This window comes from Spea bombifrons, chromosome 2, assembly GCF_027358695.1.
Source record: "Spea bombifrons isolate aSpeBom1 chromosome 2, aSpeBom1.2.pri, whole genome shotgun sequence".
In the NCBI taxonomy this organism is placed as follows: domain Eukaryota; kingdom Metazoa; phylum Chordata; class Amphibia; order Anura; family Pelobatidae; genus Spea; species Spea bombifrons.
In genome coordinates this window covers 99274417-99296129 of record NC_071088.1, presented here as the reverse complement: position 1 = coordinate 99296129, position 21713 = coordinate 99274417, and the positions used below count along the sequence as shown (strand labels likewise).

The window sequence follows — 21713 nt, the reverse complement described above, 5'->3', positions numbered from 1 at the left end:
ATATATATATTATATAATGTATATTAAAATCTAGTTTTTTATACATGCATTTGACTGCGTGAATTTTATATTTAAAAAAAATTCTGACAAAATTACATGGAATTAAGAGAAAAATCCTCCGCCAATTTCTTCTCTAAAATGTTACTGGAAACCTCACAAGTGCCCTGAACCGGCTCCCTGTTCTCAATGGCCCCTGTTCTGCTGAATCAGGAATGCCTTTATTTTTTTTTTAAGATAATACAACGACTTGTTTTTTTATCTCCTTTCCTATTCACGATTAAAAACGTGATAAATCGGGTTTTTGGCTCTGGGTAACAATGGCTTGATTTAGATTTCCTGGTAAATCCATTCAAGAGAGAAACAAAGGCAGTCTTTGGAGGATACCTTACACTTCACCTGGACCAGTCGCAGAAGGGCAATTCAGATAAAAATCTTGTTAGTATACTCAACAAGGAATATATTTTTTCCTCCATTATACCAGTAAATGGGCTTTATTTCAGTTCTTTGTTCCTTAATGAATAGAGAGAAATAGATCTTACCGACCAAACTTTGTCATCTAATATAGAACCAGAGATTCACACACAAACCAGACATTTAAATCGAATTGTTAGAACCAATATTTTTTTTTACTTTGTAGTACAGAAAGCCAAAATAAAACTAAGAACAGGTTAGCCAGATTCATTCACAAATATTAGTCAAAATGTACACATTACAAAAAGTAAACCAAGAACTGAACAATTACTTAATGAAACTTTGACTAAATTATTGTATCTTAACCTGCAACTGAATTAAAGATTCATTGTTTTTTTGGAAAATATGGAATAAGCAAGCGATGCTTAAACATTTAAGACCTTGATCTCTGGGACAAAAATGTTTACTTTTCCAAAAAGAAGTTATAAGTAATAAATACAATTATTAGCAAGGTTGAAATACCTTGAAGAATGTTTGCAAACCTTCAAGAGTCACATAATTTAATACGGCTTTGTTTTGTCAAGGTCTTACTCAAATTTTGGATACAAGAGCAGCAAGGACCACAGAATTTTAATGTACACATTTACAATAAGATATCTGAACCCTGGTTTCATTTCCACCACATGTTCTTACTGTATCAAAAGGCCACAAGCAATCTTAGCCTTGAACATTACAGCAGAAAGGATCAGACCATCCATGGCGTTGTGTCCTTCAGAGTCCTAATTTCTAGATATGTTTGAGCACAGTGCGGTTTGGACATTTCAATGGTCACCCATGATGTCCTCTCAGCTGTACACCAAAACAATGAGGAGATATATGAGTGTGGAAACAGGTTTATCACTTACTATCCACTTGAAGAAGAGCTCTTTTTAACATTTTTTTTTTAAAAAAAACGTCCATCTAGTGCATGCAGGTCATCAAGAAATCAGATACCTCCAGTCCAAGTCCCTTCAATAATTTCACTGACAACAAGTAGAAGTGCAACAAGAGGCAAAGTGTGAAGATCTGAAATGTGTTTCTTTGACACTTGTTCTTACTTTTTGTTTAGAGACCAATGTGGAACTAGCACAGCTAGAGACAGAAACAGCAGAACTTCCCACAGAAGAATCATAGGGTTCACAGTTCCCCAAAATACCTTAGCAAGTATGACATGTGCAGTTGATCACTGGGATATGGAACTACGTCACATCTCCATACTGAGTCTGCATGGGAGAAAACGATGAGTTGGAAATTAAAGAAGAGATGGGATCCATCCTTATGGTGAGGTCCATGTGTCCCACATCATGCTATGTCCGGTGGCTGCAAAGCCAGTGCCCTTCTTCGGGCAGCCATGCTGTCATAATGCCGCAGCATAGGCTGTTGCTGGGTAAGGGTCCAATTGGGGTTTACCCATACCTGGGAACAGGATGTAAGCTAGAGGAGGTTGAAGTCCAGGGCTAGGCCAACCGGTGCAGTTACACGGGATCATGTAACCTGGGTTCCCAGGGGAGGGGTGGGAGTGAGTGTGACCCCCACTAGCAGCTGCGGCCGCTGCTGCAGCTGCTACCCCAGGAAAACCGCCCCCACTAGACTGAGGATATCCGATGGAGGAGGCATAGGGTAGAGAGGATGAGGATGATGTGATCTCTGCCATCTTAGAACTCAGGTCAAACAGGGAGTATGGGTTTGATGCGCTACCTGCGGCTGCTGCAGCGGCTGCTGCTGCGGCTGCCGCCGATGGTGGGAAGAAGACCCTGGCTGCTGCTGCAGCTGCCGCAGCTGCTGCTTTCTCAGGGTTGGAGAGTAGGGAGTCCGTGAGAGCTCCAGCCCCATGCAAACTGGCAGCCTTCAGTCCCTCATGGTCGCCAGTCAAGTTATAGGGCATTGGGAAGGCAAACTTGTCCTTCTTCAGAAGAGTCTTGGGTTTTCTGCGGGGCCGGTACTTGTAGTCCGGATGTTCCTTCATGTGCATGGCCCGCAACCTTTTGGCCTCATCAATGAACGGTCTTTTCTCGGACTCGGTTAGCAGCTTCCATTCGGCCCCCAACCTCTTGCTAATCTCAGAGTTATGCATTTTGGGGTTCTCCTGGGCCATCTTCCTCCTCTGAGCTCTGGACCACACCATAAAGGCGTTCATCGGTCTCTTCACATGGTCCACCGGTTTAGACATCTCAACCAGCTTCAGGTACTCCACAATGAGCCTGGATCTTACTCACACAGGAGAACTTACACCTTGATTCGTTATAAGTGCTTGTAGGTTAGTAATGTTTGTCTCCACATAGGTAACTACAGAGAAAAAAAATAAAACAATCGTTGGTATTCTACACAAGTCATTAAATAACACAGATGGTATTTCGGTATTTAAAAACTCCAAAAAAAAAAAAAAAATGCCTTTACCTTATGTGCCAAATGTCCAGATACAACGCCGATACAACGCTGAAGCGCTTTCTTGAATCAGACAAGCCAGGAATAGCCTTTTAAAGTTTGTTGCTTGTATTCTAGTATCCCAGCTGACGACTTGGAGGAGTCCTTATGGACTAAACACAGCTTTGTCAGTGTGCACCAGGACCTGACTTGGTGGCACTGCCTGCTGCTTCTGGGTTGTCTTCTGCTCCCTGACAGCAGATGTGAGGAGAGCTGCTCCCTCCCGTACCTCGGGCAGCAGTCAATCACACGTAACTCTCAGGCGGAACCACAACAACAACCTAAAACCCAATTCTATTCCCTGGAGTCCAGAGACACACAGACCGTCTTCCTTATGATGTTATTGTCCAGCACATATCCGGCATTTCTGGCTCTGTGACCGCTGTCCTGCCTGAGGGGCTCCACAAGACCCCTGTATAGATGACATGTTCTCCGGCGCTGCAGCTTTCCAGTTATGAATTGCAATTAATGGCAGCTCAGGCTGGGATCCGGGCTCGTTGCGGTGTCACTCGGGGTAGTTACTCGCTTTTCTTCAGGTGCAACAGCCCCCTGAACTTGCTGGCCAAGTTTCCTGCGTGTGATCTCCACTCCCCACCGTGTGCGTGAAGTAAAAGCAGAGAGTGATTTTTTTTTGGTAACTGAAACTGGGCGGGGGAGAGAGGTGGGTGTGTGGGGAGGAGTGGCTGTTGGAAGCAGTGCCTTGCTCACTCATACCCAGTCCTCGACTTACGTCCGGATCCGTAGATCTTTCACCTTTAGTCCAGGAGAATAAGTCGGCTGCCACTGCTGCAGGCTTATGAATAACCCCAGCAAATATCATAAGACATGGACCCTCACTTGACCATCACTGATACTAGCAAAAAGACCCATATCGTTGTGTATTTATTCACCAGGAAAGTAGTATCCATATATGGATGTTATTACGGGACAATATTAGTAATGACAATTGACGTCAGAGCTGTGACGGAATAAGGCACAGATCTACGTTTCTCTCTGGAACCCATATAGTTTAATACAATCTATACTTTTTAATATATTAAACAAGAAAGATCACATAAAAAGAGTAGCGTCATATGGGGTTTATAGGTCTTATGAAGTAGTTTCTCCCTCATTCAACTAAACTTCCTAAGGGCAGACGTGCCGGGCAATAGTTTATTACGTTTTTATTTAAGTTTTATTAAGTCGCATTACACATTTGTTTTGATTATATGAAATATATTTATTTGCACAGATAGCAAATACTAACTTGTCTGGGCAGCTCTGGGACTGGGATGCCCCAAAGGGACTCATCAGTCATAAGATGAATAGTTAACAGTTAAACCCAGTGATATCAGTAAAACCTGTTACAATTTGCGCAGTAAGGACCCTGGAAGGTGTTGTTTTATGATGTCATGGACTAACACACGCCTTTTTTTTACGTGAGAATGTGTTTGTTGTAATCTATTGTTTGCATTTGCCCCCGATGCTTATCTCCCCAGCTATTAGTACCTGCACTTTGTTTTGATTCCGTATGGCCAAATCTTGAAAGCACTAAATATGTCACAACTGTTTAAGTAACAAATTGCCTTGACAGAGTCGCCAGACTAGCTTGTCTGGTTTGAGGTTTGTCGGTTTGCATGTGGCGTGCCTCTGTGGTATGTGGAGGCAGAAACCATGGGATTAACCCCTTTATTGCTGTGGGGTTCTCGATTTAGAATGATGAGAGTAGTCACATCTTGGCATAGGATGTCAGAAACTCATATCGTGACATAGGATTCCAGATTTTGTATGATGGGGCACTTGGCATATGATGTCAGACTTTGTACAATGAGTGTACACTCACATTGGCATAGGATGTCAGAATAAGTATGATGGGAGTACTCATTTTATGACGTTGCTGGTGTCTTTTTTTAAAGATCCCTTTTTGTTAAGGCATAGATATTAAGTTAATGAGCACATACGGTAGTTACTAACATCATTTCCATATGTAGAATCTTAGGGTAATTAAAGTTCGTTATATTGTATGTATGAAACCATTTATACCATTACAATAATTGTGTTTTGTTTTCTTTAAAGTTAATCTATACATTTCCTAATCAGTCGCCGATATACAGCAGCACAGTGTATATTACAGAAGAGCTATGTTTTAACAGTTAAAAATATAATCTATTGAAACATTGTATAATTCCAATTAGGATGGAGACAAAGTGTTGCTTTAACCCTTGAACGCCGGGCGTTTTATTGCTCCTCTTCATGATACTTAATTATTAGTAGAGGCTTGACATTAATTTTACGAGTGCCATACAAAAGTCCTAATATTCATCAAATGTAGTCTAAGCCATCGATCAAATAATTATGTCTTTCTTCTGTTGAGACAAAAAAAAGTGTGAATAAGAGAAAGAAATAGAAGACAGAGGATCAGGGAAGCAGGATGAGAGAATGATTTCAGAAAGAGGTGTGTAAAAAGAATATTGTGGATAAAACAGTAACTTAGAGACAAATATTATAAGAGGATAAGGAAACTATAGACGGACCAGAATTAGGTGTGAAACCGAATTTCAGAGAAAAAAATAAAATAGAATTTGAAGGAAATATAATATTATAGAGTTAGAGATGACAGAGACTATGCACATAAGATGTGTTACAGAAAAATGGAGAAATATGTCAGAATACTGAGGAGGATGTGAGAGAACAGAATGTATCACGGAGACAGGGTGAATGAAAAGGAAATAGGGAATGGAGAAAAATGGAAGAAAATGTAATTTTTAAGAGCAAGCATCATACAGGGTACTGGAGAGAGAATGAGGTAGAAAACATAAATACTGGATAAACCATACAAGAAAAAACAGGTTAATCAAGAGGAAGAAAAATCTGCGATATATCGGCCATGGAAGAGTGAGTGAAATGTGAGTGTATCAGGCGAAAAAGGAACAGACGTGGAGCTCGTGATATGTAGCAGTGCCCATCGGGTGTATAACACCTGATATTACATGACATCAGCGTTAACATGTTGTGTCCCTTTGCACTTTGTGTGTGTGTGCATGAATGATCTAATAATATAATGCATATGAATGAACATGGTGACAAACAGGAGACGGTCTACAGAAATCCTATAGAGTTCTTAAGCGCTAATCAGGTACCAATTTAGAGAGATGATCGGGGTTAACTTAGTGGTGACTGTATCCTGATAGCAATCTCCATCTAATCACTGCAACAGGCTGAAAAGCTGACTCACGAGCTCAATAGACTTATCAACAGGCTGCTCTTCTCCATCCACACTGTTACCTTTTCACTGCATTGTTTGAGCACTAAGCGTTTCCATAAGCTAACTCACTAGGTGACATGTTTCTTTGTGCAAACATCACCCACAAATTTCACATCACATTCAGCTGTCAAAAGTTGCCAGGCTTTCATACTATTAACCTCTTTCAGGGCAGCCTCCTATTTGTTGTATGGATGACCTGTACCTTTGATGGTTCTCTCTGTAATCTAGTCATAAACCTCCTGTAAACAGCTACATCTAAACTGAAAATATTAAGCAACTAACAGGTGCAATGCTAAGGGAGAAGAATTCCTTTTTACCTGTACAATACCTGTGTTTTTTATGAATTGGTAAGGTAAACTATTATCACTGGTAGCTATTTGATCATAACAGGTTCCTTATAATTTTATATATTTTCATTACACTGTGTATAAATATATAAAATTATTCCTATACAATACAGAACCAAGATATAGGAACAATCATGTTATTATATATTGTCCTATTATCTGCAAGAATACATGATTTGCTTGTACATGTAATTAAACATACAGTTTTAATTTCACTTATTTATCATGATATAGCTGTAGCAATGTTTCCTATGAAGAATTTTAATGTTTTACAAAGGTCCTATTATAAATGAAATTAAATTATATGTATCCCATTTATGTTACTTAAAGACAATAAATTATACCTGATCACAAACGGTAACACTAGAACTATAATACCAATAAAGTATTTTATAGAATATCTCAACGTAAATGGTTAATGACAAAGCCGGATTCTGCTTTTATAATATCCCTATATTTGAGTATGGCTTTTTGCCTCCTTCCCAGGGCAATATGCTTTTTTATGAAGCAAAAAACTTGATTTCATTTTTATCAGAAAGGGGGTGATAATAATTAAGGGTTACAAATCTTTAAACATGGGTGAACTTAAAGCAAAAAGTACCATGCTAAAATTTGGTTTGAATAAAAGTGCACTCACCATATGCCAAGGGCTGTAGCTATTTACCTAACGCTAGCAACAAGACTTAGTATTCTAGATAATAATAATAATAATAATAATAATAATAATAATAATAATAATAATAACTCATTTCATTACTTGTCTTACAAGCTCTTGACTTGGCCTAAGGCACTAAGTGAAAATTTTGTTTACCCCAAAAGTAATCTGTTTTTGATTTTTTGTGTTAATTTGTAGGCAAATTAATAGTCAAAAATGTCACCAGACACAGTGCAGTACAGCAGGCAGATATCAGGTAAGATAGCTACCGCCATTAGGTTTTAGACACACACTGATACATAAGGTGACAACGTCAAGAACCCTATTCAAAAAAGCTTACATGATAGAGGAAGTCGTAGTGTAAATATGCATTTCTAACGCTTAGCTGAGGTCATGCTGGGTAAAACGGCACATTCATTCAACATAAATCAGCCTATTGTTTCCCTTGTTATTTTCCCCCCATATTTCAGCATTGGCAGGTTTGCATTGATTAGTATGGATTGATTCAGAAATTGTTTTGATTCGCTGTCTAAGCAAATAGCATGAAGTGAAAAGACAGTTGTTGGTTATGGTGTAGCAACCAAGTCAAAATCAGTGTTATAGAAAAATGAATGGATGGATGCCATAAATCAAACCAAAAGCAATAGTTTTAAACAAGTTTTGCTAAAATGTAGTTTATCGAAAAGAAAAAAAACCAACAATATACAATTGGCTTTATTCACTAAATGGATAGTTTGCAGAAGAGTTGTGTTTTCAACTCACTCACTTCACTATTAGAAGGGCCAACACATTCAGGTTTCTCCAGCAAGACAGACAGAGCTAGCACCTCAATGGGTCAATGAGAGTTTGAATAAATATCACAGATAAAACGATATATTATACAGGCCCAACCAAGCTATTCCTGCTGTAGAAGCTGGGGCTGGACCTTCATAATTTATCAAGAAGCTGAAACACAACTCTCCTGTCAATTCTACCTTTAGTTAATAGACCTCGATAAGAAGTCACTTGATAATGGGCAGCCCAATTTAATAACTGAAAAATGTAGAAGCACAGAAGTGTTCCAGTCATAGCGTACACACACGCGTACACACACGCGCACGCGCACACCTACCTCCCACCCTATGAAACAACTTTTCTTTCTCCTGGCAGAGGCACCAAATCTTAAAAAAAGAAGTCCATGGGGAAATTGACCCCCTCAACTGTGTATGGATTCTAGATGGAAATGATGTCCACAATATAGTTTTCTGTAATGGAAGTAAGCAGGATGCATTGGCTCCTTATGTTTGGAGTTATATGCTTAAATCATTAAAATCATACCCTTTTAATATACGATATTATTTATCTTACTTATCATACTTGACCACAAGAGTTGACTACAATCTTCCTTTGCATTTATAAATAATACAAATTCTTTAAAACTCATCATAGTAATAACCTGCAAAAGTACACGGATGCCTATGGCTAGCGAACCTCTTTTGGAGACTATGAACACATTTCAAACAAGTAAATTAGATACACCAAAGTGATTGATAAAACCTTCCAAATATCAGTACATGCAACTTCTTTCTCACCCTGAGTCTCTCAAACCAAGAAAAATTACTTATTTGATCAAGGAAGCTATTTTAACACATTATTAAGATATAGTTTTTTTTATAATTGACCTCAGAGAAATTTTCAACCATTTTTTCACGTACCTTTCCAATAGTGTTTGAAAATGTACTAATTTGGGTTTTTCATGTTGTCATATGCATGCAATATATATCAGTACACCATTCTTCCTTAAATACCTCGCAGTTCAGATATCAAATATAATTTATTAAATATAATATTAAATTGAATTTGACATTTAAGGGGTTTTGGACAGTTAAATACTTTTTTAAAAAAAATCTTGTAGCTAGATGTAAATATTAAACTTTCATGTCATTTTCTTATATATATATATATATATATATATATATATATATATAAACTACATTTATACCAGAAAAAAATAGCACAATTTCCTGGAGGAAGAAAAAGGAAAGAAGGACAGGCACAGTTAAACTTAATGGGATGGTTTACTGTGCCTGACAGCCATGCTAAAGAAGAATGCATATTAAAGTACTTTATGAGTACTTTAATACGCATCCTGTGAAGATTACATAAATAAGGTTCTAACCTTAAGGAGAAGCTGCAGATACAGAGCTGTAGCTTCTCTCTTCCTCTGTGGTCTGACTGATTGGCTGCTTGAAGCAAGAGCACAATCAAAATGTATGGGCCCACAAAGCTTTCATGTGCATTAACATGCATATGATTGCCAGAGTGTCTCTTTAAGGAGTGCCTGGCAGAAATTGTCAGTAAATGTGAAAGGAAATAATTCATAGTTGTCAAGTTATAATACCATTCCAGAGATATCATGCAGGTGGGCTTCCAGCCTTTCTATGGCTGTTTTTTTTTTTTTGAAACGTGGTTGATCTTCAGAATTTAATACATCCGGCAGTCAGCTCCTTAAACATGTTTTGAATAGGTGGTAGATGAAGATTCTCTCCAGGCATAACTATTTTCTTAACCCCTTCTATATCCATCTAAATATCTATATATGAGGATTCTATTTTTTTTTTATCAATTAGAGCCAAATATTAAAAGGTGAGCATAGTTTCTTCCAAATTATATTTTCAAATTTGGCATTATGAGGCTCAAATTTCAAAAGTGCTGAAAGATCTCAAAACCACCACGTAAAACTATATGTTTCTGAAGAAGTAGACAGCCCGGGGTATTGCACTATGGTCATTTTGATATGTCTTGTTCATCCATTTGCCCATTTGCCTCATCCAAAATTAGCAGTAAAAACGAAGTAGTAATGGTTCTTTGCGTCCCTTGTCCAGGGTATATTCACAAAAAAAAAAAACATGCATTTTTATGGTTTTTTGTAGAGAAAGACAATAACAATGTTATTACATGCGCTGCCACCACTGCTGCCGCCAAATCTGCAGTTGCAAAATCTATTTATATACACTACATAAATATATCTAAGCATGTATGTGAAGTATGTATGTCAAAATCAATATTTAGTGAAATGTGTCTCTAGTGCCTAAATTAGAGTAACAATGTATTATACCCCCTAGAGCATAACATACATACATAGGGTGCAACAACAGAAATATATCCAGCCCCATTGTAAGTAAATTATCTCCAACTGTTTTTTTTATTTGTTTTGTTTTTGTAGGTGTCATATTTGTATTGGTAGTAATTGTTAAGTGAAGCAAAAGATCAAGAAAACCTACATAAAGTTCTTCATTTCCCAGTGTGATTCATTCATAGTCAATCCAGTGTTCACCACAGTTCTATAGCACCTTTCCTAACTGAACTTTGGACATTAAGCGATGGTACTAGTCTGAGCTGAGGTCAGGTACATTGTACATAAACCCAAAGGAAAAGAAGGGGTCGATCCAGCACTTGAATGAAAAAACGTCCAGCTTTTATTTTACTTCAATATTAAAAACATAGTTCACACCTAAGTGCACCTACGTCCACAGGAGACCCGAAATCGATTCAATTTTGCACATTGTACGTAAAGCCTTTAGTAGCCAAGCCTATCACAAATCAAGACACATTTTTATATATTTGCAACAATAACTGGCTTGCGTAATTACGTTGATAGAATTGTTACATAAATATCTGTTGCTTCTTGTGACATTTGTTTGTAGTGTTCCTTAAAAAGACAAAGGTAAGCAGTGTCTCCATGTTAAATTATAAAATATATTCCTCTGTTCCTGTTTATAAGTCAACTTGAATAAAAGTATTTTAATTGACTTTAATACAGTGGCGACTCTAGAAACAATACATAGGGGGGGCACACAAGATACCACAGTCAAACTGGGGGGACATTCATAATTTCCAAAAGTAATGTGCTATGGAATTATACTTTTGTTATTGGGCTAAATTAATACTTGATCATTCAACATGGGAAGCCTGAAGCCACAATTGAGTGCAACTAATCCTTGAAATAAATATTATAACACAATAAATAACTTTTCCACTAAATGATTTCAGGGCCTTGAACGTTTTGTCCCCTGAAGTCACTACAACTTCAGGAGGGCATTTTATCTCTGGATAAATATAAATTAAATAATTCCTACTGTAAGTTAAGTGCCAGGAAACAGATGACCAAACACACACACCAACACAGGCTCTGTCACACCCACACCCAGACACACACATCAGGACAGGCTCTGCCACACCGACAACCAAACACACACACAGACACCCACACACATCAGGACAGGCTCTGCCACACCCACATCCAAACACACACACACCAGGACAGGCTCTGACACACTGACACCCAAACACACACCAGGACAGGCTCTGCCACACCAACACCTATACACACACCCGAGGACAGGCTCTGCTACACTGATAACCAAAAACACACAAACAGCAGGACACAATCAACATCACAGACGTCTACATCAGGAAGGATTTTTCACACTGCATTGTCGTTTATACCCCCCTTAGTGTATTTGCCCCTTGTGTATTGATGCCCCTGCTGCCCATATATATTAATATTAGCCCCAGTTGCCGATAGCAGGTATAGATCAACACATTAACACACAAACCAAGCTTTACATGTATAGATCAACTGATATTCACTTGTGATCTCAGCACTGAAGGTATATATCAAATAAACAGAATCAGACATACAAATCCTGTATTTGCAGGTATACAATAGTATATGAAACGCAGCATTGCAGGTATAGATCAAATAAATACATGGAAACAGCACTGCAGGTATTAATCAACTGAATAAGACATACAAACACTGTGTTTGCAGGTATACATAAATAATGTATAGAAATATATAGATATGGCTCTACAGAATAATGCAAAAACCCAGCTTTGTTGGTATAGATCAATTGGAATTCACATAAAAACACGTAATTAAAAGGTATATTTAAAACCCCCTAAATTACAGGCATAGATCACAGGTTGCGTCCACACTGCCCACACAGCAATCACACTCCTATCATACCCAGGCAACCAGTAAATGCTGGTACCTAGGCATGATGGGACTGTGCTTGCTGTGATTGCTGTTAGCAATCACACTCCTATCATGCCAGGTCAGCCAGTACATAATGGTACAGGGTGGCTGTAAGTGATGTGTAGACCCCATACTGCTGGCAGCATCAATACACAAGGGGGCAGCTAGCTAGGTTTCAGCATGTACTGGCTGACTTGGCATGATAGGAGTGTGATTGCTAAAAGCAATCAAAGTCCCATCATGCCTAGGTTCCAGCACTTACACATCCAACCAGTAAATGCTGGAGCCTAGGCATGATGGGACTGTGATTGCTGTTAGCAATAAATACTATAGCTATATAAATACTATAGCTATAAAATAGATCACCATCTTAAGCAAAACCTATCCCCCCAACCACTCAGGATGCTCCTGGGCCGTTTGAAATACACAGTTCCAAAAACATTACCTTTTGTTCCTCTAACAGGCAAACTTCCTGACATTTTCAATTGACTTGAGAAAAAAAACACATTTCATATGTCACCGAGTTCTAGTTATTCCAGTGCATATACACATACACATAGTTATTTTGTTAGAAAACATTGACTAGAGTAATGCTGCTTACCCCTTTCCTCCTAACTCTCTAAAGCATGCAGTGCTCAATAATAATCCACATACATTTAATTTCCCCAGCTTATTTTTTTAATGGATGTTCCGTCATTCAAATCAAAATTCGAATTCACACAAACAATGAACAATGATTCAAGGTCTTAGGCTACAGAAAATATGTGCTCATATCTGTGGGTGTTCGTCTGTTCAAGGAGTACTTCAGCTATACTTCTGTAATATGAGGATCCCATTGTAAATATGCAGTACATTCCCCTTTTTATATATTATTCTGTTTGGTTGTTCCATTACACATTCTTGTGATATCTTATGAACTGATTGAGATAGATCTGCTTTTTATCGCAGACAGATGTGGCCATTGTGGAGCAGATTTAATAGAAAACTTACATTAATGTCCACATTGTAATTAAAAAGCCATTATTTGTTAAAACGATCGATGCCATCGGAGGGGTAAGTAACCCTTTCATGAAACAGGACCATATTTGATTCAAATGGAGACCAAGGAAAACCCCAATATTTATAATCCGCAAAACACCCGTGTGATCACACAAAAGCATTTTGTTTCGCATGGAATAAAAGACAGACACTGTGACAAAATGTCACTAAATGCTAAGTTTAACAGAGATGTGCTACATATACTGTACAATGCATACTGTATATGTGTATAAATAAATGTATACTGTGTTTTAATCACAATAATAATAATAATAATAATAAGACACACACTCTGGCACAGGAAGCACCTGATGTTCACACTTTAGACAGGAAATGAAAATCAACCGGAGGCAGAGGGTGATGGAATCTATATATCTAGTATATTTTTACTAGACTTTCGTAAAAATGCATTTTTGCGCCAAATGTTGCCGTTTTGTCTGCATAGCAAACAAACAAATACAACTTTGGATGAAAGAAAAAGAAAACAAATGCGCAATTCGAAAATCTTCGTTCACTTGTTCATTCGTTCGTTGCCATGGCCCCCATTTTAACTACACTAAGAGGAAGAGAATCTCACCATTTTAATTCAACTTCTTCTACATGTTTAATTTTTTTTCCCATGATAACCCAGACGAATGGGATATATAAAAACAACATTTCCCCCCGAAAACGATTAGAAACTTTCCGCCGGCACCCAAGTCAAGTTTTCACCAAGAATGTGGTGGGTTCTGGATAGTTACCCTTTTCTTCTTGGAGTGAAGACTGTCTAAGTAACAATTTGACTCTTTCCTTTTACAGGACAATTAGGTAAGAGGCATTGTTAAGCTAAAAGGAATTACTGCTACATATACAGTACTGTGCAAAGGTTTTAGGAAGGTGTGAAAAACTCCGTAAAGTAAGAATGCTTTAAAAATAGACATGTTAATAGTTTATTTTTATAATGTAATACAATGCAAAGTAAGTGAACAGTATAAAAATCTAAATCAAACCAAAATTGGGTGTGACCACACTTTGCCTTCAAAATAACTTCTTCTAGGTAGACTTGCACACAGTTTTGGAGGCCAGGATGGATCATTGCTCAGAGCTTCAAATTTGCAACACACTGGATGCCCAAGCCAGGTTTGCATTATTCCGTGCAGAATTCTTATGGAGCCTATATCAGGCCTCACAATCAGAGAGACAGTTCAAGGGAAATATAGTTACATTGTGCACCCAGAGTAAGTACAGCCCCTGGAAAGACAATCCCTGTCCCAAGTGTGCCATTACCTACCTGGATCCATGCTTGCTGCCTGAGGAGGTTTCCAGAGCCTCACTTAGCCGGGTCTGGTGGGGAAGATAGGGAATAGTTGGGCTGATCAGCCTGGGCCAGCAACCTTTTGCCAGAGAGGGCTCCAATTGTGAGCTAGACTTTTTGTAAGCTGGTGTGTGTGGGCAGTGTGTGTGTGTGCAGTGTGTGTGTAAGAGCAGTGCAGGTATTTGTGTGTTGGTAAGCTGGTGTGTGTATATGTGTGTGTGTAAAGGCAGGGGAGTGTGAGGGCATGTATACACATGTGTACGGACTGGCTTGTGTAAGGGCAGTGTATGTTTATATGTGTGTTAGTGGGCAGGTGTAAGGGAAGTGTGTAAGGTCAATGTATGTGTATATATATATATATATATATATATATATAAATATGTGTGTGTGTGTGTGTTTGTAAGGTGGTGTGTGTATATGTGTGTAAAGGCAGGGCTGTGTAAAGGCAGTGTATGTGTATATGTGTGTTTATGGGCAGTCGTGTGTAAGAGCAGTGTAGGCTCTGGTCAAGTGCATTTGGGTGGTACTTGAAGCTAAATGCGTAATTATTTTTCCAGTAGATTAAGTGTCTGACGAGGAGAGCAGAGGGTCAACGATTGGGGTATGCCAACAGAAAGTAGAAGATGTGAAGATGTCCTGCCATATGAAGTACAATGATGACAAGATCCAGGAAAGAGCTGTGTCTTATAAAGTTATAGAAGAAAGCTAGTTGAGGAAAAGATGGCAACCCACAGTATCAAATATAGCAGGAAGATCCAAGAGTTTTAGCAGGATGAAGAAGACCTTTAGCTTTTGCAAAGAACAAGTCATTGGGTAGCTTTGTTAGATCAGTTTCCATAGAGTGGGGGGGGGGTTGAAACCAGACTGTAAAGAGTCAAGGAGGGAATTAGAGGAGAGGAAGTTAGTTAAGCAAGCGTAAACAATCTGCTCAAGGAACTAAGACGTGAAAATGAGGAGAGGGGAAGGATTTCTTAGAACCGGTATGATTAGAGCATTAGAGGTTAATGATACAGTTCCAGAGGATAGGGGTAAGTGATGAACAGAGGGAGAGGAGAGAGACTTTGCATGGTGTAATGGGATACAATCAAGAGACATGTTGTTGGGTGAAAGGAAGAAAGAAGTGGCATTCTGCATTTGTAGGGGAGAAAGCAATTAGTGTGGGGTAAGTAGGAAAATGATCCCCAGGAAGACAGCAAGAACAGGGGAGTCTTAACACTTTAAGTTATTGGATGCTGTACTGAGGGGAGGCAGGAATAGTCAAGAAAATACAAATTGAGCATAATGTTGGGACTCTACTGGTTGATGGCTTTAGGTGTAATTATACAAGGTGAAGAACTGTCTCTATAAATTTAGACAACACAGGGGCAGGTGGGGATGGGATAGGGAGGGATAGGGAGGGATGGTAGAATTGTGAAAAGATGGAGGAATGTGTTGCAGGCTTTGTGAGGGCGCTATTTAAAGCATGGCAAAATGTCAGACCAGTTAATCAACCCAACAAATCAGTGTCTCACATCTCCCAAAGTATTTTTTTGTGGAAAACACCAAAGATGACCTAAACTGAAGGACCATCAGTTGGATATATTAACAAAGTCAATTTATAAATTGACCCCAGCTAGTTCTTATAAATATCTTGGTATGTGGTAAGCCTGTATCCTCTCATTTAGTCTTTATATTGTTACAGTATCAGATAAACGCAACACTTTGAGCAACCAACTTTGCCAATTTATTATTCAATGTATTTACAGTACCTATCATTGTGACATGCTAAAAGATCCTAACTGATTGACACATGATTTCAAGTGTACTATTCAAGTTATTGCATAGCGCACAGCCACTTCTTTGGAAAGCACACGCTCTCCACACCTCTTATAACTTCTGATCCACTTTCATCAACTTATTCTTGGTTCCACATTACAAGAAGCAAGCTAGTTGAGCCATTGGAATAGTTGTTAATGTTCATTTTTGTTTTATTATGGTTATTATTATTTTGTTTTGTTTAGCAAATGTAGCCTTGTACTGTAATACTTTAAATGTAAAAGTTCTGCACGGTATACTCGACATTGACAATAAGTGACCTCTTAATGTAGTTTTCCTGGCAAAATATTTTAAACACAAATATTATTAATAAAGTAGATACTTAAACATTAACCTAAATCACCTTAATAGTTTTATTGTCAAACCCAAAATGAGCATTTAGCAATATATTTGCTACTGTTTTGCGCTGAATGTACACATCACAACAGTTTTGCAGGTATCATTCAATTCTTTATTTAAAAAAAAAAAACTACTCCCAACAGTATACATATAAGGTATATATTATTATTATTTCTTTATTATTTATTTTAATATGTTACACCATTACATCATTTATGTTGTGTATATAACTGTAAATGTTGGATTTGGGAATAGTTACAGATCCACTTTAACTGGCAAACCACTTCCATATATTACCGGTATGTCCTGTTAAAACTTTTTATTGGATAGAAAATAATACTATTCTCAAAACCAAAGTTATGGTCGACTCTGTGTTTTGAAACAAAATATTATCAGAGAAATATTCTCCTTCAAAATTGCCCAAGGGTGTTCTGTATATAAAACCATAATGGATATTGAAATGAAATGATTACTTTATCTATATTTCATCTTGCCCTAAAGTCATTTGGTCTTCATAAATGGAAATTTATTTCATCTTAAAAAAAACCAACACTTCATTTTTGTAAAGACCCAGAGTGATTAGAAGATACATTTCAATTAATTCTTCTACCATTGTGTTATCTGTTCCTCATCAGAACCTTTTTATAGTGTTAAAATTAACAATTGTGCAGTTGATGGGTGGATGAATCCACTAGGGGACCTGCAAAAGGCCTCAGATAACACAACATGTATAAATCATTCAGCAGAACAATTCACAGAAAGAAAAGTTATCTGTGTTTTGGATGACATTGGAAGAACTAAATAGGAGTCAATTTGAAGAAGGGACATTTTTCTCTTTTGTGCTCCCCAGCTTTTCTGTTTTTTTTTTATTATTGCGTTGTAATATACATTTTCAAAAATTAATTAACCATTAACTGCACGATAAATACCCTTCTGTTGTGCCTAGGAAATTCTGGTCTTGTTGGTGAGAGATTATTTCACATTAGCAGCAATCTTTAAAGAAAGCTTTTGCCAGATAAGGTGGCAACTGTACTTTGAAGGGAAACAATGAGAATTGACTGACAAGCTAGTGTTTACCAAATTGAATAGAGGGCTTGGAGGTTTTCTCCAACTGATCACTTACATAAGCACAGTGCTTCCAGAGCAGAGTGGTGTTTCAGCTTACAATATCTATAACAACAACAGGGGCGGCTTTACTGTAATAGCTACGCATGAAATCCAATCCCATGCAAATTCCTGTTATATATTTGTTTTGCTTGAATATCATTTAACCTTTACAACTGCTATGGGAACATTATCCTGTGAGCTACCCTGTGATGTGCTGAAAGCTTCAATTGAAAGGTTAAAGATTGCAGGCTTCAACATCCCAGATCTCTACAGGGACAAATGAATAACGGTGGTATCAGCAGGAAGGATTTCACCACTATAGTTATAGAAGCCCCTCATGTCATTCCATGGAGCTTATCTACTATAGTACAGGTGTCAAATATGGCTCTTCAGCTACTGAAATGCAATTCTCAAAAACCTTGCCATCCACAAAGAACATTTTCTAATTGAGCTTAATGGATGTGTTCCAAAAACAGACAGAGGTCATCATTGTTATTGTAAACCATAGGGCATTTTCACTCTTTAATGAACAGTCTAGGACTGGAGTGCTAGCTGCTATGCTTGTAGCATATTGTTAGTTAATAGTTTTCCCAATACAAGGTGTATTCGCTAACCCAGGAAATTAGCAAGGTTACAACAATGAATTATAAAGGCCTGAGCTTTACCTGAGTGAAGCTGAGATGCATGGCAAAAGGTGGCAAGACAAGCATATCTAATTGATTTTTTTATTCTGACTCACTTAACCACTAATACAAACACTGGGAATGAATAAGCATGTATATCAAGAACATACATCTTTGATCTGCATGTGCAGCAAATAATGATGGATAAAAATATTTAAATACATAATGGACTAATTGTACTATTTGTGACAGCCATTTTGCATTGACTTTAACAAGTTCCCAGATGCTGGTTCACTAGTAATGTGTTCATTCCAGCAGTTTTCATTGAAACATTTTGATACGTTTGGGCAAACATAGAATTTGCTCAATGAAAGATCACAGATATGTCTGTTAGGTTATTGTTACAATATGCCTTTATTCGCCTATAGTTAGGTCAGCTATTACATTCCATATTTCTAGAGCTGAGTTGCAGTCCACAATGCCTGAGCTAATGTGGGATTATGTTAAAATCCCTTTCAGTTAATTAAAGGATACACCTACAAGAACATTGTTATACATATAAACTAACTAGTGATGAGCACAAGATTTTGTTCCACAACAAGTCTCGTGAAAGCATTGACAATGTTAAAACCTCATGTTACACACAGTAGTAATAGACATTTTTTTTAAAACTAACAGCCAACTAAGCAACTAGCTTAATAATAAACTTAAGCTATGTCAAATTTTATCTAAAACCTGCTTTGCATGATTGGCATTTAATAATTGTGTATATCGTTTAGTTTCATCAAAACAAAGTACTAGCACTTCTATCTTCAGTTGCAGACGTAGCAGGTATTATAGATACTTAGCCAATGATCAATATAAACCCATTTAAACCAATTAAGCAGAAAGAGCCGTAGAGTTTATTTGAACCGGATAATCGTGTATGTGCTGTTATCAAAATAGGTTGCTAATTAGGAAAACAAGAAAAGCAGTGTTAATGCATAGAAAATATTTCAAAATGTGCACATGCACATTGCAAGGGAAAGATTATGCCTCCTGCAATAGGTTTCATTAGTAGCTTAACCTTATATAAGAAAATGTAGCCAGTACACATTATTTTCCCAAGGTATTCTTGGGGATGGCTTGTATATTATTATTTATTTATTAAAGCCATTGCTTTAACTTGCACAATCTGGCTTTTGTTGTAGCATTTTGAGCAGGTAAAACCTTCCAGTGTCCCTAGGCACATCAAAACACACACAAAATTGAATTGCCTCTTAAGCTTATGGTTCTTGTTCTGCTCCCACATAGTGCACTTTCACAACAAGATTGCCCCAATGTGCACGTAGCTCCCATTTGTAGTAGCTTTCACAGTCAAGCTGCTGCTATTCAGCTGCTGGCAGTACATTAACAGCCTAGTTATTAGAGCACCAGGTCCCATAGGCATGTGTAGTGTGACTAATGGATAATCTGCTTTGAGTTAAGCCCTGCAGTTAGAAACATGTACAGAGCTAAAATTCTTATTTGAAGGCAGACCTGATAATAAAAGTGATCTGTAAGATTACCTGTTTCTATATGCAAGACCTCACTATTACAGATAAAGCAGATGTGCACGCAATATGGTGGAACTCAACCCAAGTGAGGGATAGATCAGTGCATCATTTAATTCTTAAACATTTTATGTGTTACCATTTACCCTGTCCACACCATTCCCTTTTGTTAGATGTCTTTGTTTATACAATTAAATTAAGTTTTATATTAAATTTTTAAAATGACAACTGCATAATATCAGTTTTAAACGTATTATTTGTAGTTTGGAGTAGCCGTATTAGTCCAGTGTATAAGAATGCAAAATAACAGAATCTTGTAATACCTTTTTTTATTGGACTAACAGTATTTAAAAAAAAAAATACATTAATAATAGACAAGCTTTCGGGAGTCCTCCCTTTATCAAGTCAAACGCATTTCTCTTCATTTATTTTTTGAAATACTGTTAGTCCAATAAAAAAGGTATTACAAGATTCTGCAACATTCTGTTATTTTGCAAATTATTTTTTTTAAATTCATGTTTCCAAGAGATTTCATCTTGGTAAATAAAGTTATTATTATTAATTAATAAAGTTATATATTAAAAGAAGTAATGTATCCAGAAAATTAAACTTCTCAACAAAGAATTAGCGCTGTGGGAAAAAAAAACCAGGAGAAAAATATTTTGTCTGCAAAAAAAAAAAAGGGTTTTACAGAGCTTTTATTTTGCTAAAAATTGCTAGTTGTTTGACACATTTGAAAGAAAAGTTCACAGAGATGAGATCTCATGGCTGTAAGTTGTTGTGCACTTCTTTTCCGGCTCCCATTTATAATTACAGGTACTGTACAGTCTGACCTTACGAACATCCCATTCATCTTAACATATGGCATTATATCTCTTATTTTTCATCACTACTCATGTCCAAATCTTATTTAGCCTGCAAAAAAATGATTTCTTAAAACATCTACACTAACACTGTCAGAATCTTTGCCTTGCTTTTGTCAAACATTGTATCACTGATACCATTTGGAGTAATTTTCACTTTGCACTTAAATAGTTCTGCATCAAAACTTTAAAAACAATTATTTTCCATATTTCAAATTCACAAGTCATATCAAGATCAGCATATATTTGTGCTGGATTTTCCATTGGACTTGGTCAGCACAGTGATACTGGCTGCCATAGTTTAGTCTTCTAATGAATACCACACTATGCAGGCAACTGTATGGTCATTAATGTGAAACCGCGAATGCCTACTCATAGGTTATATCCAACAAAACATTGTGTTTGGTTCTCAAAAATGATACTGATGATGGATTAATTTCCAAAATGGTGGTAATATATATTGTTTCAAACCTTGGAATAGCATTCAATTCTATCTAATTTATCTGATTAAGTAGTTACTCCCTGACTGTTTACTTAGATCCAATTTTTAAATAATGTGTTTTAATTACTACAGGATAATTTAGTATTACAACTTAGTAACATTATTCCATTATTGTTTAGATTACTGTTATAGGATTGGGTTTTTTTCACTTACGATATATTTTCCCAGATGTTCAATCTGTTCCTCTGAACCTGAAACACGTCCATTGGGTCTGGTAGCAGAATCTAGACCATGAAACTTATGTTATTCCAGTTTTAGATACCATGGCTTCATACCAACATTGACAGAGGGTATAAAGAAGTGCCTTTCGAAATGGTCCATGGTCTTACTAACAAAACATACCAGGAAAGATTTTTTATCTTTTTTAACTCATTATGTTCACCCCACAATCATGAAGGGAGCAGAGAGACATTCAAATATGTCAAGAGATTATATAAGAGGGAACATTTCTCATAAAAAG

At 37.2% G+C, this 21713-nt stretch overlaps 1 protein-coding gene across 1 annotated transcript; it reads right to left on the bottom strand.

Annotated features, from left to right (window-relative positions):
- Positions 1-1112: 1112 nt before the first annotated feature.
- Positions 1113-3368, bottom strand: SOX21 (SRY-box transcription factor 21). Its single transcript, XM_053455369.1, has 2 exons — positions 2848-3368; positions 1113-2736 (listed from the first exon to the last, which is right to left on the bottom strand). Exon 2 carries the CDS (start codon positions 2618-2620, stop codon positions 1808-1810), a length of 813 nt encoding a protein of 270 aa, XP_053311344.1. The 5' UTR covers positions 2621-2736; positions 2848-3368; the 3' UTR covers positions 1113-1807.
- Between the last annotated feature and the right edge of the window lie 18345 nt (positions 3369-21713).